The 13595-nt window shown below is 48.1% G+C and overlaps 2 protein-coding genes across 3 annotated transcripts in view; one reads left to right on the forward strand and one right to left on the reverse strand.

The window, feature by feature from the left end:
- Window positions 1–13595, forward strand: part of STK24 (serine/threonine kinase 24) — a 139290-nt gene that overhangs the window by 119498 nt on the left and 6197 nt on the right. The window contains exons 9-11 of one of the 2 annotated variants that reach the window (XM_030922252.1): window positions 675–743; window positions 3813–3949; window positions 7955–10920. In XM_030922252.1, the coding sequence (XP_030778112.1) occupies window positions 675–743; window positions 3813–3949; window positions 7955–7991 (243 nt within the window). In that variant the 3' untranslated portion in view covers window positions 7992–10920. Of the gene's footprint in view, window positions 1–674; window positions 744–3812; window positions 3950–7954; window positions 10921–13595 lie in introns of those variants that run through there. The other variant, XM_030922253.1, reaches the window with a different exon arrangement.
- FARP1 (FERM, ARH/RhoGEF and pleckstrin domain protein 1) overlaps window positions 11270–13595 on the reverse strand; it is a 283330-nt gene continuing 281004 nt past the window's right edge. The window contains 1 exon segment of the mRNA XM_030922251.1: window positions 11270–12775. Within this exon segment, the coding sequence (XP_030778111.1) occupies window positions 12694–12775 (82 nt within the window). The 3' untranslated portion in view covers window positions 11270–12693.

Here is a 13595-nt window from a genome sequence, read left to right on the forward strand (position 1 = left end):
CTTGGAATGGCCAATCTTGACCTGATTTCTATTTCCAGGGTTTCGTTAGTAAAGTACTTTTCTCTCTCTCTCTTTTTTTTTTTGAAACAGGGTCTCTGTCACCCAGGCTGGAGTGCAGTGGTGCCATCAGAGCTCACTGCAGCCTCAAACTCCTGGGCTCAAGCGATCCTCCCACCTCAGCCTCCTGAGTAACTGGGATTGCAGGCATGTGACACCATGCCCAGTTTATTTAAAACTTTTTATTTTTATTTTTGTCTTTTTTTTTTAGAAACAGGGTCTCACTATGTTGCCCAGGCTGGTCTCAAACTCTTGGGCTCAAGTGATCCTCCTTCCTTGGCTTCCCAAAGTGTTAGAATGACAGGCGTGAGCCATCACGTCCAGCCAGTAAAGCACTTCTGCGTAGATAACGAGACGAGGCAGTTCACCTACCTGTGCCCATGCAAAGTCCCCTTCCACATGGAACCCAGATGCCGGTTTCCCTGGCGCGTGGGTTTTGCATGTCACTGCAGATGAGACGTTGAAGTCTAGCGAGAGGCAGCCGATAGTCGTCTTCAGCTGTCATGGTGCGCAGAGGGTGTTTCCTCAGCGTGAAGTGCAGAGATGAGAGGTTCATTGCATTATTGCCGACGTGAACGTCAACTGTTTCTGATGACCTTTTCTCCCTCTCCCCCAAGATGAAAGACATCCCAAAGAGGCCTTTCTCTCAGTGTTTATCTACAATTATTTCTCCTCTCTTTGCAGAGGTAGGTACCTGGCTGACCTTTTCGGAGTGGGAGGGAAGGGGGAGGGAGAAGCTGGACACACTTCGGTGGTGATGTTGCCAGTAAGAGTTGGGGACATTAAGACAAACTGGCAAAGGCTCAGAAAGCCTGCATGGTGACTCCTCAAAGGCTGTCAGCGCCAGGCACCACCTTGCACCTCCCACTGTCCTGGACGATGGCCACTCCGCCACAGCCTGGAGTGTGCAGACTGGATGACAGTGACCCAGCTTGAGACCCTTTGTCACTCGTTGCACTGCTTTTTAGCAAATCTCATTGGATGCAACCTGCTTCCTTTGCCTCAGACCAGTTTCTGGCCATGTGAAAAGTAGATTCTTTCTTCTAAGGAGACGTCGGATGCCCTGGAGTCCTCCGGTCTCCCCTGAGCCACATGTTTCACCAAAGTCCCTCTGCTCAGCAGTGCTGCGCTCCCGGCAGGGCCTCCCCGTGCCGTGCCCACCCTCTGCTCAGCCTCTCCCTCCCAGAGGAAAGTGCTCCCAGCCGTGTTTTGAGAGATTTTCCAAAGTAGGCTTTATAAGAATGAAGGATGTTCTGCATCTGGTTAGTAGCGGATTTGAAAATACGTTGGAAGTCCCCCCTTTTCTTGTTGTGCCCCTTCCTGGCTGAGGTTGCATTTGAGGTATTCACTGTGGGCCACACACACATCTGTTTGCATGGGGATCGCCCCTCTTTGGGCAGCTTTCCACTGCGGCTGTGTTTGGGGGTCCTGGTCCTTGAAGGGGAGGCCCTCGGGGGAGGAAGCATCGTAGGAGCTCATTCCCCTCTCCTGTGCCTGCGTCACGCAGTGGGGAATCCCTGGCCGTGGGCTGTGCCCAGCCTGCCAGTGCCTCTTCCCAGCCCTCCAGTGAGCCTTCACCTGTTGCCCTGCCCTGGAGGGTTTGTCTGAGGGCCTCTGACCTGGCAAGTTTCAGGGCCCAGTGTGAGCAGGGCTGTGGCCGGAGCCCCAGGCCTCACCTGCAGCTTCGTGTGGGAAACAGCCGAGCCCGCTGGTGTCGGGGAAGCCACAGGGCACGGGGAGGCCCTGCTGGATGTCTGGCTTCAGCCCTGGCTCATGGTTCTGGGCACCTGTGTTCTTACTACCTAGGATGTCCAGGTTGAGTGCCATCCTGCTCTTCATTTTGTCCCATGGGAGTTGGCCCTGTGGGATTTCCAGGCTGTGCTCCTGCGGCCCTGCCATTGGCCTCTGGAATCGGGTCAGTCAGGCAGTTAGGGAAAGTGCATGGACTTTTTCATTTACCCGAGGCTGTTTATTTTTTTACTGGGCCCATGAAGAAACTTTGACATAAGTATTCAGGACATATCCTAAATGCAATCGTATCCTGGATTTTCCAGCTAACCAAATGCTAAACTCGCATCTTTCCCAATGTATTTTTATGAATGATATTTGCTACCCTAGAGTTCAGAGTGTTTAATGTGCATTATTTCATACAGTACTTGCAGAAGCTCAATAGAAAGATTATATCGCCATGCTTACAGATGAGGCCATTGAGGAGACGGGCGTTGGCGTCCCTGCTTTCCTTCAGGGGGCACAAGTCAGGTTGCTCCGTGAAGTCAGTGGTGGGTCCAGTACGTTCCAGGCAGCGAGGGGACTGGCCCTCTCCCAGGGCAGCCCTTCTGCTGCCTTTGCTCCTTCTTTGAGACTTAGAGGCAGGACATGGGCAGGAGGGAGAGTGCTGGATTGTACATGACCCTCTCGGGACTTGTAAATACTGTGAAGTGATTGGGAGTCCTAGACAAACACAAATGGCCATCTCGGGGCCAGCAGGGTGGGCCCTCTGGGACAGCAAGAGCTTCGGAACAAATGCTCTCCGCACCCATTGGCCCTCCAAGGTCAGACTTTCTAGTTCCTGCCTGTCCCTTCAGCAGTGGAGAGAGAAGCTGTGGCTCTCAGGGCAGGGCTGGGTTTGGAAATGACAGCATGTGTTCAACAACCGGCAAACAAGCTGAATGTCGCCTGAGATGTTTCTTACTTCCCTGAAGAGGAGGCAGTGTCCATCATCTCTGGAGCCACCACGAAGAGCCTCTTCTGTCTAGTTCTGAGCCATGCTGTATCTTGATTGAACAGCTCTTACTTTCACAGTTCACGTTTCTGGGCCTTCCAGAGAGAGACTTAGAGTTGACCTTTAACTTAGGGAAGTGCCTGAAGGCACTGTTGTGATTTCTCTTGGGAGTAGAGGAAGGACACTGGAGATTCCCAGAATTTAAGGCTGCCACTTACATGAAATGGAATATTTTGACACTACTCTGGATCACAAATGCAGTTTGCTGGAGTTGAAGAACCAACCCATTAACATGAGGAAGTAAGCTTTGACGGCCCACATGGCAGTTTCAGTATTGAGATCAGATTAACTTACGATAGGCTTTGAAATTGCTTTTCTGGTACAAGGTTATGGTTGAAATGGGAAAAGAGCACAGAGAGGACAGTCCATCATGGTGAGACTCGGGAGAGGCACACGTCTCTGTTCTGGCCTAGAACAGTCATAATTATGGTCTGACAATTGCCCTGTCTATACATAACTGATCTCAGAGCATTTGAATCACCTTTTTCCAAAAGGAATCTGGGCCGGGCGCAGTGGCTCACCCCTGTAATCCCAACACTTTGAGGCCAAGGCAGGCGAATCACTTGAGGTCAGGAGTTCGAGACCAGCCTGGCCAACATGGTGAAACCCTGTCTTATTAAAAATACAAAAATTAGCTGGACGTGGTGGCAGGGGCCTGTAATCCCAGCTACTCGGGAGGCTGAGGCAGGAGAATTGCTTGAACCCAAGAGGCGGAGGTTGCTGTGAGTTGAGATCACGCCACTGTACTCCAGTGTGGGCAACAAAGCCAGACCCCATCTCAAAAAAAAAAAAAAAAAACACAAAAAAACCCAGGGATCTGAAGTGGCCTGGATCCTGAGTCAGAGCTTTTCCCAGACACCCCGGGGCTGGGGTGGTGTCGTGGTCCATGCGCTGTGTTGCTCCTTGAAAAGCATGCTTCCCGGTTCTGCAGCTGGTGCACCTCACACTGTTCTTCCTGTTCGTGTGTTTTCAGTTGAAGGAGAAGAGCCAGGCATGCGGCGGGAACTTGGGGTCCATTGAAGAGCTGCGAGGGGCCATCTACCTAGCGGAGGAGGCGTGCCCTGGCATTTCCGACACCATGGTGGCCCAGCTCGTGCAGCGGCTCCAGAGGTAACTACCCGGGGCCCCTCTGGGCTGGGGAAGGAGAGGCCTGCACTTGGCCTGGGACTCGGTTGGTGAGTTTGGTACTTCGTTCTTGGCCTGTCTGTTCCTGTTGTCTTGCAGGCCTCAGGGTACACACGGAGTTGAATTAGAGGAGACTTGGTTGAATCTAGAAATCAATGTGAATGAAGGATCTGAATCTGGAAACTGCTGGAAAAGCCCGCAGGACTTTGTGCATTTGTAGCTCTTGCCACGCAAATACAGGGTGGTGGTGAAATATCTGTTTCCTCTTAATTATGCGGTTTAATTGTTGGCCAGAGAATGGTCGTTCTTAGCCAGATGTCTGTAACTGCCTCTCTGGTTTTCGGCTTTAAAGTCAGTGTGAGAAATGCCAGCAGCTTTGGTGTGGTCAGCTTGGCGGGAACAGGCGCAGGTGCGTTCGCTGTCTTAGCTGTGTGTGTCTTGTCTGGAAGCCTCCTTGGTAGGGGCTCATCTGTGCCAGCCCATAGGAAGCTTTTGTTCCTGCCCAGTGGCCCCACCTGTTGCACACGCTGTGGGTGAGGACTCAGTGGGGCAACCGCTTTGCCTTCCCTGCCCCCTCCCAGCTTGTTGTAGGAGTTACCATGGAAACCAAGCCCCTCCTGCCTGCCATGGGCACAGGTGCAGGTGTTTGGAGGCAGTGGATGTGTGCTGGGCAGCTGCTCTGTGTGACCCAAGGGTGATTTGTCACTGGGCTGTCCTCCCCACCCCCAGGAGGACCAGGCATGCTGCTGCCTTGACATTCATCTTCAGGTGTCCAGGCTGATGCCCCTACCAAAGCTGGCTGAGCCTCTGTGATGATGACGGGGATTTCCAGGTCTTCCCCGAGATGCATCCCACCTGACAGTACATAAAGAAGTTGTGCGCGTGTGAGGTCCCTTATGCTATCTGGGAGTGATTGAAGGGGCTGCCTACTGTCCTGTGAAGAGCCCCTCTAAGTGGGGATGGCAGGAGAAAACCACAGCTCTGATACTTGCGGTTTATGCTTCTGAACTTGGGTTCCTTAGTATGCCATTTCAACTTTTTAAGTTGCTAGAAAATGAAAATGATTTATGGGCTGCCTTTAATTTTGAGGCAATTGAAGGATGATCCCTCCCTCCTTTGATACCCAAAACAATATTAGGAATACAGGAAAATAGAATTAAAAAGTCATCCATCTTTCACCTGAACACAAATTTTTTGATTTCTCAAACTTAGTATCACATACCTCATTCTAGTGACATTTATTTCTCATTAGAAAGAGCCTTATAATAAAAGCAAGTAGAACAAAACCAGAAACTCGCAGGATTGTTACTGTCTTGTTGGGCGTTTTGTTTTCTGCTTTTGTAGTATTACTTTTAGAACCAATACTTTCCACATTGTGCAGAATTGCCTGAAATTGTTATGAACTGTTTGTTTATATGCATGACTTGATTTCCCCAGGAGCTCCAGGGCACAGAGCATCTGGCTTGTATGTGTTGAACTGATCCATGTTTCCCATTTCCAGACCCCTGTCTCTCTGTTCCTCTTCTTTCAGTTGTTAAGGCAAGTTGATCTGTACCAGTGCTGGCCAGTAGAAGTACAATGGGGGCCACATGCAGAATTTTACGTTTTCTGCTGGATGTGGTGGCTCACGCCTGTAATCCCAATGCTTTGGGAGGCCCAGCTGGGCAGGAGGGTCGCTTGAGGCCTAAGTGTTTGAGACTAGTCTGGGCAAAATAGCAAGACCCTGTCTCTACCCAAAAAAAAAAAAAAAAAATTTAGCCAGGTATGGTGGCTTGTACCTGTGGTCCTAGCTACTTGGGAGGCTGAGGCTGTAGAATTTCTCAAGCCGAGGAGTTCGAGGCTACGGCTGTGATCACCTCTGCACTCCAGGCTGGGCAACAGAGTGAGACCCTGACTCTAAAAACCCAACAAAAAAAGAATTTTACATTTTCTTATAGCCATATTTTTAAAAAGCAAAAAGAAGTGAAATTACTTTTAACAATACATTTTTAACCTGTCAGATCCAAAGTATTATTTCAACATGAATACCAACAATCATCAATAAGATATTTTACATTTCTGGGGGACCGTCTTTGGAATTGATGTGTCCTTTACACTCAGCGCATGTCCATTCACAGGCAGCACATTGCACGTGCTCACGGCATCGTGGCTGGGGATGACCCTCTCTACCCTCGTGCGGGTCTGTGGCTACCTGATGTCTGTGTTGTGTTTAAAACTTTACTTTGCAGTGGCGCACAGGGGAGGCCGAGTCGGTGCTCTCTTGCCTTTGTCTGTGATGAGTGCCCCTCTTTCCTCCTCTATCCTCAGACGACCTGCCCCTTGGGGTACTTATCGTCTCCCTGCAGGCTTAGCTGTGACGCCCACTTCTCCCTTCCCTGCTCCTGAAGCTCCCACTGAGGGTTCACCTCTGCTGGCTGCCAAAACCACAGGGCCATGGCTTAGACTTCCTGCCAGTTTTGCTCCGAACACGGTATTTCAGTGGATGACTGTAGGAAAAATGAGAGCTGCCTCTCGTCTGAAGCATTTTCAGAGCTTACTGTGTTGTCATGTATGGATCCATTTTTTGGAATTTCTATGGTACTTATTTCTGTCTCAGCTGGAATTAATGTTTGGATTCTTTTGTGTGACATCAACTCATCCTGTGATTAGTCATTTGTACTTCTTTATAACTGAGTCTTAGGCTCCGTGGCTAACACGTGCTTTTGGGAGGACCTTATGTAACCATTCGTTCTCTGGGAGGGTGCCAAGTATTTCACATGCCTTAAAAGAGGAGCCCTAGATGGGAACGTTTGAGATTAGCCTCATCAAATACGTCCTCAGCCATCTCTCCCGGACCTGTGACTTGGAGTCTGCTGTAAAATGGTTGAGGGAATCGTGGTCACGAGGGGACCCCATCCTCACCCTTTTTTGTATTCTAGAGACAATCTTGTAGAATTTTTGGAAGACACAGAAATTACCCATGATCCCACCACCGTAGCCCAGATCTCATCATCATCTTTGGGTGCATTGCCTTCTGTTGTCATCCCAGGTTATAAACTTACTGAATTCTCTACCTTATAGTGCAGATAAGATTTTTTAGAATTTCTATAGTACTTATTTAGGATACAGAAGTTGTGCATGTAAACTATACTTATATAGCACACATATACAGGTTGAATAGCCCAAATCCCCAATCTGAAACTTTTTGAGCACCAGCGTGAGGCTCAAAGGAACTGCTCTCTGGGCCATGTCAGATGTTGGATTTGGGGATGCACACTGGTAAGTATAATGCAGATATTCCCAGATGCAAAGCGAGAAGCATTTCAGATGAGGGATGCCCAACCTGTAGTTTTGTGTGTACTTTTAAACTTGTACATATTTTTAATATTGCTTTTATATATATACGTAGATACAGATAATTACCAATTTTAGTCTGTGTTATTTCAGTTTGTATAATTTACTTACCTGATTCTGTACTGGTGGGCATCAGAGTTGTTTCCAAATTAGTGTAATTACAAAAATCCCAAGAGACATTTTTGTGCAGACGGGTTGTTCCTGCTTTGGACTGTATTTTGGAAGCAGTTCTAGGAAATAGATTCTTGGACTACATCACTATTTTTATAGCCAAAATGGGTTTCCTGCCCTCACATGGGGAATGTATATGCATCCTTGGAATCTTACTGTGTCATCGTGTATGGATCAACTTTCACTTTTTAACAATTGATCATAAGTAAAAAGATATCATTTCCTGTTTTATTCACATCTCTCCAGAGAGGCTGAACCCATTCTAGGTTTTTGTGACATGCTCTGGAGTTTTTGTGTGAGAATCATGATCTTCTCAATCTTGATATGCATTTGTTTAAAATTAGACTTACCCATTGATATTTGCTCCAGTTATTTTTGTATGACTTGGAATTTCCTATGAAAACTAAGATTTTGGTTACTATGAGAATTTCTGCACAGGGATGAGAAATGACATGTATTCACTTCTCTCTCTCTCTTTTTCCCTAGATATTCTCTAAGTGGTGGAGGAACTTCATCCCACTGAAATTCCTTTGGCATTTGGGGTTTTGTTTTTCCTTTTTTCCTTCTTCATCCTCCTTCTTTTAAAAAGTCAACGAGAGCCTTCGCTGACTCCACTGAAGAGGTGCGCCACTGGGGGCCACCCCAACGCCGGGCGCCCGTCCAGGGACACGCACAGTCCTCGCTGTGCCACAGCCAGCTGAAGTCTCTCAGATGGGTGGGGAGGGTCAGCTCCTTCCAGCGATCATTTTATTTTATTTTATTACTTTGGTTTTTAATTTTAACCATAGTGCACATATTCAAGGAAAGTGTCTTTAAACACAAAAACCCTGAAATGCATATTTGGGATTATGATAAGGCAACTAAAGACATGAAACCTCAGGAATCCTGCTTTAAGTTGATAGCTCCCTCTGGGAGCTGGAGAATCGCTCTGGTGGATGGGTGTACAGATTTGTATATAGTGTCATTTTTACGGAAACCCTTTCGGCGTGCATAAGGAATCACTGTGTACAAACTGGCCAAGTGCTTCTGTAGATAGCGTCAGTGGAGTAAATATTCGACAGGCCATCACTTGAGTCTATTGCCTTGCCTTTATTACATGTACATTTTGAATTCTGTGACCAGTGATTTGGGTTTTATTTTGTATTTGCAGGGTTTGTCATTAATAATAATTAATGCCCCTCTCTTACAGAACACGCACTCCTATTTGTACCTCAACAAATGCAAATTTTCCTCATTTGCCCTGCGCCCCTTTTGGTACACTTAAGAGGTTCTTGATTTCCTTTTTCATCGATGGTACTATTTCTTAGTGTTTTAAATTGGAACATATCTTGCCTCATGAAGCTTTAAATTATTTTCAGTTTCTCCCCATGAAGCGCTCTCGTCTGACATTTGTTTGGAATCGTGCCACTGCTGGTCTGCGCCAGATGTACCGTCCTTTCCAATATGACTTTCTGTTGCACCTTGTAGTGGATTCTGCATATTATCTTTCCCACCTAAAAGTGTCTGAATGCTTACACGAATAAATTTTATAACACGCTTATTTTGCATACTCCTTGAAATGTGACTCTTCAGAGGACAGGGCACCTGCAATGTACGTGTGGCTGTGCGTGTGTACTCGTGGCTGTGCGTGTGTGACGAGACACCTTGGAAGACTCCAGGGAGAAGTCCCCAGGTGAGCGCCCTGGACAGCTGGCACACTTGCTCACTGAGCTGATGCGGTTGGAGGTTGCTGATCTGTGCGATTGCTGTGGCGGTTGCTGGGGACCTTAAGGGTTATTTTGCTTCTCTGAGAGGGGCCTGTGCTTGCTAGCCAGGCAGCTAGTGTGTCTGTTTTTCTTGGTTTGCTGTGGGGCCTTGCTTGGCGAGGGGGAAAATCTCTGCATTTCTGGAATGGGGGAGTTCCTGCAGCAGTTGTTGACTGGTACGTGAAGCATTCTTTTATGTTTGTTGAAGCTGATGATTGACACCACACTCCCGTGGGTGTGCCAGTTCTTGTGGAGTGAGGATTTTTGGAAGCAAGGAAGTTAGTGGGTGAGCTTGGGGATGTAGCTCAGCTATCCGCTGGTCTAGTGGCCTCTAAGTACAGGGAGGGGACAGAGCCCTGAGCTACAGATGCTTGAGTGGGTTATTGTGTCAGTTTGCTAGTGCAGTCTGGTTTTTAAGCTCTAAGATTGAGGTGTTTTATTAGAAGTGGATTTGGGTTGAACTCTTAATTTCTATAAGGGATATATTTTGGTTAGGGGAAATAGAACTGTGTTGCTAATTCTTACTGTACTCATTACTCTGCACAAGATTGTTATCTGCAATAATAAAATTGGGGAAGATTTGATTTTGTATTTCCAGGGAATATTCTGTGTGGGGAACTGTTTCCTTACGTGAGGCAGGCGGCATAAGCCCAAGGTGAGTTTTGTCTTTGTGAGAGAATCACAGATGGGTCTGTGTTCTCGAGGGTGTGCCGTTACCTGATTTTTAAGTGAGCCGGGGCAGACTCTCTGATTCACAGAGTTCTTCACATTTACAAATGGACAGTGACATCACAGTTTTTAACACTGAAGCCAGTCTCATGCTAGTAACAGTGGTTGTGCTGCTCGAGGGACTGGGTTCTAATGAAGAATATTGGTATGAACGGGGAGTCTCTGCAGTCGCCAGACTAATCCTACTGAGCTCCTTCCCCAGTGGAGCAACAAGTGAATCTTTGGCAGCACCGAGTTGATTGGCAGCATTTCCTGTCGGGGGAGATGGGGTTTGATGGAGTTAGAAAGCTCGCCTCTGTACACTGTCTCCTGGGCTGTTACTTTCTGTTGACACACAACATCAGCTCCAAAGTTTTTAAGGGCATCTTAGCCAAGGAAGCTGGCCTTTATGTAGCCACTTGCAGGCCTGCATTAACAGAGAGCCCAGGCACCGGGGCTACAACTGGAACCTGCCTCAGCATCAACTGCCGCTGGTCTGTAGCCAGACCCATGGGCCCAGCCTTTGAGATGGGTTTACTGTCACAAATAGCCTCTCAGTGCCAGCCCTGAGCTGCTCCTGGCTCAGCTACCCGGAGCCTGCAGCCTGGGGAGGTGCTCAGCCTCTGCCTCTGGGAGACGAGGGCTGTGGGCTAGGTGGCTGCTACCAGCGAGGTGGACACCAGTGTCGTTTGGGATGCCCTGGCCGCCTTCTGCTGGGTTCTGATTTTCTTGGAAGTGTATCTGCCTTCCTTATCCAAAAATTTTATTCCTGAGTTGCTCCTGTGAAGTGGCTGGTTTGGTTCTGTATGTAGCATTTTGTACCTTTCCTTTGGCAAAACACGGTCAATTTATAAGCATTTTTTTATATTTCCTTCCTTTAAAAACAGCTTCTGTATTTCTGCTCTAAAATATGTCAGCAAAGGCAGAGTGACCTAATAGGGCATGTTCTTAAGCACAGGGACTGTATGATGCAGGGGCCAATAAAGCTCAAGAAAACGAGTATCTGCGTCATTGTGTGTCTTGTATGTAGCATGTCTCAAAACTCCATCTGTCCCTGGCAGCTTGGGAGTGGACTGTTAACCACACTAGTATTTTCCTGAGGGCACACCGGAAGCAGAGGTGCTGGTCACAGGTCAGAACCACCAGTGTCCATCCAGCAAAGTAGTTTGGAATCATTCAGAAATAAATAGCTGAGGAGACTGCCTTGTCCCCAAGTCTCCAGGAATGAGTGACCAGTGACTTCTGGAGGGAGCCCGATAATATGGGAGCTTTAGAAACCCTTGCTGGAGTGTCCCCTTCCCCCCTCCCCACACACACCACACAGAAAATGAAGACTACAAAGTTGGTGGTTTTGCCTTAAAACGTCAATATGCTGGATTGTGGCGTGAGGTATTTTTATTCCCTTTGTTAGTACTGGAAACCGTCTGGTACATCTTGTAAGGCAAATGATTAACACACGTCAGGCTCTTTGTCTGTTTGCAAGTTGCCGTTTCCAGGTACACCAGTCCGAGCTCCACAGAGAGGGCGTGTTCCTGGTTCTCAGGTGGGCAGGTGCCATGGTGCGGGGCACTGGAAAGAACTGGGTTGAATCGGCCGTCGCCTCAGCTTGAGACTCTTGTTAGAAAGGGCTTAGGAAAACCAAGGGAATGGCAGCCACCCCATCACCGTCGAGAACAGACAGATGTTTCCCGAGTAGGGGCCCGAGCCGTTGGAAACCATGTTCCCTGTGCAGTCTGACTCACAGACACTACCCCATGCCTGGGGGGAATGAGTATAAAAAGGTAAATGTTTTTGAAGACAGGCACGATATATACTACTAGAGAATGCGCAGTTTCAAACCACAGTTGCAGGAGGATATAGGAATAACGACAGGTGCCGGGGACTACGTACCATGATTTCATAGTGCTCTGCAGCCAGCACGCTCACTAAACGCTCATCACGGAACATACCACAAATGGCCCTGATCAATGACATACAGGTTTTCATGCTTGTGACACACAGCAAAACACGGCTTATTATCTTCCCATTGTGTACACCACTCACAGGACGTTGACAGTCCAGGTATTGCACTGGATCTCGGCTTCTCTTAACAGAAAACAACCCTGCTACGGTTTGGAAAGAGTTACCACTTAAAACGATTTGGTCAACTTGCACCAAGAAGTCGGTCGGGAACGGGTGTTTTCAGGTGAGCGTGAAACCCCGCAGTGGAACGCGGTGTGCTGCAAATTGCTTATTAATCAGAGAAGTGAGTCCTACTAATTTCCTATTATTACAAAAGTAGAAAGACTGAAAAAAACAAAATCTGAAAATGATCTCATTTGCCTAAGGCTGCACCGAGGGTATTGCAAACACCAGGAAATCCACTTTGTAAAATGCAGCAGCCAATAGGTGAAAATAACAAAAGTTTCTTTTTTAGGAAAAAAAAAAAAAACACTTGCCCTGTCTTGTGTTGAACGGATGTGTGTGTGTTTTTTCAGGGGCAGGGTGGAGGGAGGATGTCATTTGGCACTCTCGTAATGACAATGTTTTAATACTGGCACTAGCTAAAGAACAGCGCCCCCAGCGGATGCCAGGACTGGAGGTGGGAGCGCTGTTCATTCAGATGCTGAGAGGACGGAGTTAAAAAACGTGGCTGTGGAGACAGGAGAGCTGCTGGGAAGCCATGTTTTTGATTTTCAGACAGGTGTTAATTTTACCAGGCTTCATTAATAACAGAAGAAAGGAAACGTCTTCCAGGAAAGCAGCCACTGCGGAAACGAGTGTGTCCGGCCATCAATACACGAGAGACTCTTTGTGACTCAATACGTGGGCCCGCGAGGCAGAGCTGGTGGCACTGCGAATCACTTCCATCCACCTGCAACACGGGAACGTCCGTTAGTTAGCTTTTTTTTTGTTTGGACGGACTCATGACACTTCGGTGGGCATCGCTTACAGAAACACAGGGTGAAGTCAGGGCGCCTTGTTGGCAATCTGCCATTTCAGCAGGAGAGCAAGGGAGCGCCCGCACCCAGGCGTTCTGTACAGTGGAGACCCACTGGCCTGGGCACTCACTTAATACGGAGCTGTAAATACCTTGCTGAGGTGACACTGCCCACTCCACTGGAGCAGTTAGGAGTGAGGTGGCCTCGGCTGTTGGGGAGAACGCTACCTCCTGTTTTCATGGACGCTGCAGAGAATGGCGGGGCGTGTCCCATCCTGCTTAGTGGAAGCTCCCCCTTTGAGACAGGGTCTGGCTGTCACTCATACTGGAGTTGGGACTACAAGCCTGCACCACCACGCCTGAATCTCCATTTTATATGTTTGTGTATTTGCTCTATACCAGTGATTCTCAAATGGGTGTGATGCTGTCCCATTTGGTAAGGTCTGGAGACATTTTTAGATGTCCCAACTGAGGGGTTGCTGAGGGCATCTAGTGGGTGGAGGCTAGGGATGCCACTGAACATCCTACACGATGCAGGACGGACTCCCCAGATTACCTGGCCTGGTCCCAGGCCTTTCAGGATCTGGACTGCAAGGCTGGGCCCTTTGCCACAATAATAACAAAATCCCAACTTGGTTAAACCCAGCTCTCGCGCTCAATCCCTCAAGCTAAGTTTTTCAGTCCAGGATCAGATTTGAGAAGGGTTCTCCTCTAGGTTCCTTTTTCTGGTGGTGCTGCTTAGGAAGTGCTTACC

The sequence above is a fragment of the Rhinopithecus roxellana genome, chromosome 18, assembly GCF_007565055.1.
Source record: "Rhinopithecus roxellana isolate Shanxi Qingling chromosome 18, ASM756505v1, whole genome shotgun sequence".
Classification (NCBI taxonomy): domain Eukaryota; kingdom Metazoa; phylum Chordata; class Mammalia; order Primates; family Cercopithecidae; genus Rhinopithecus; species Rhinopithecus roxellana.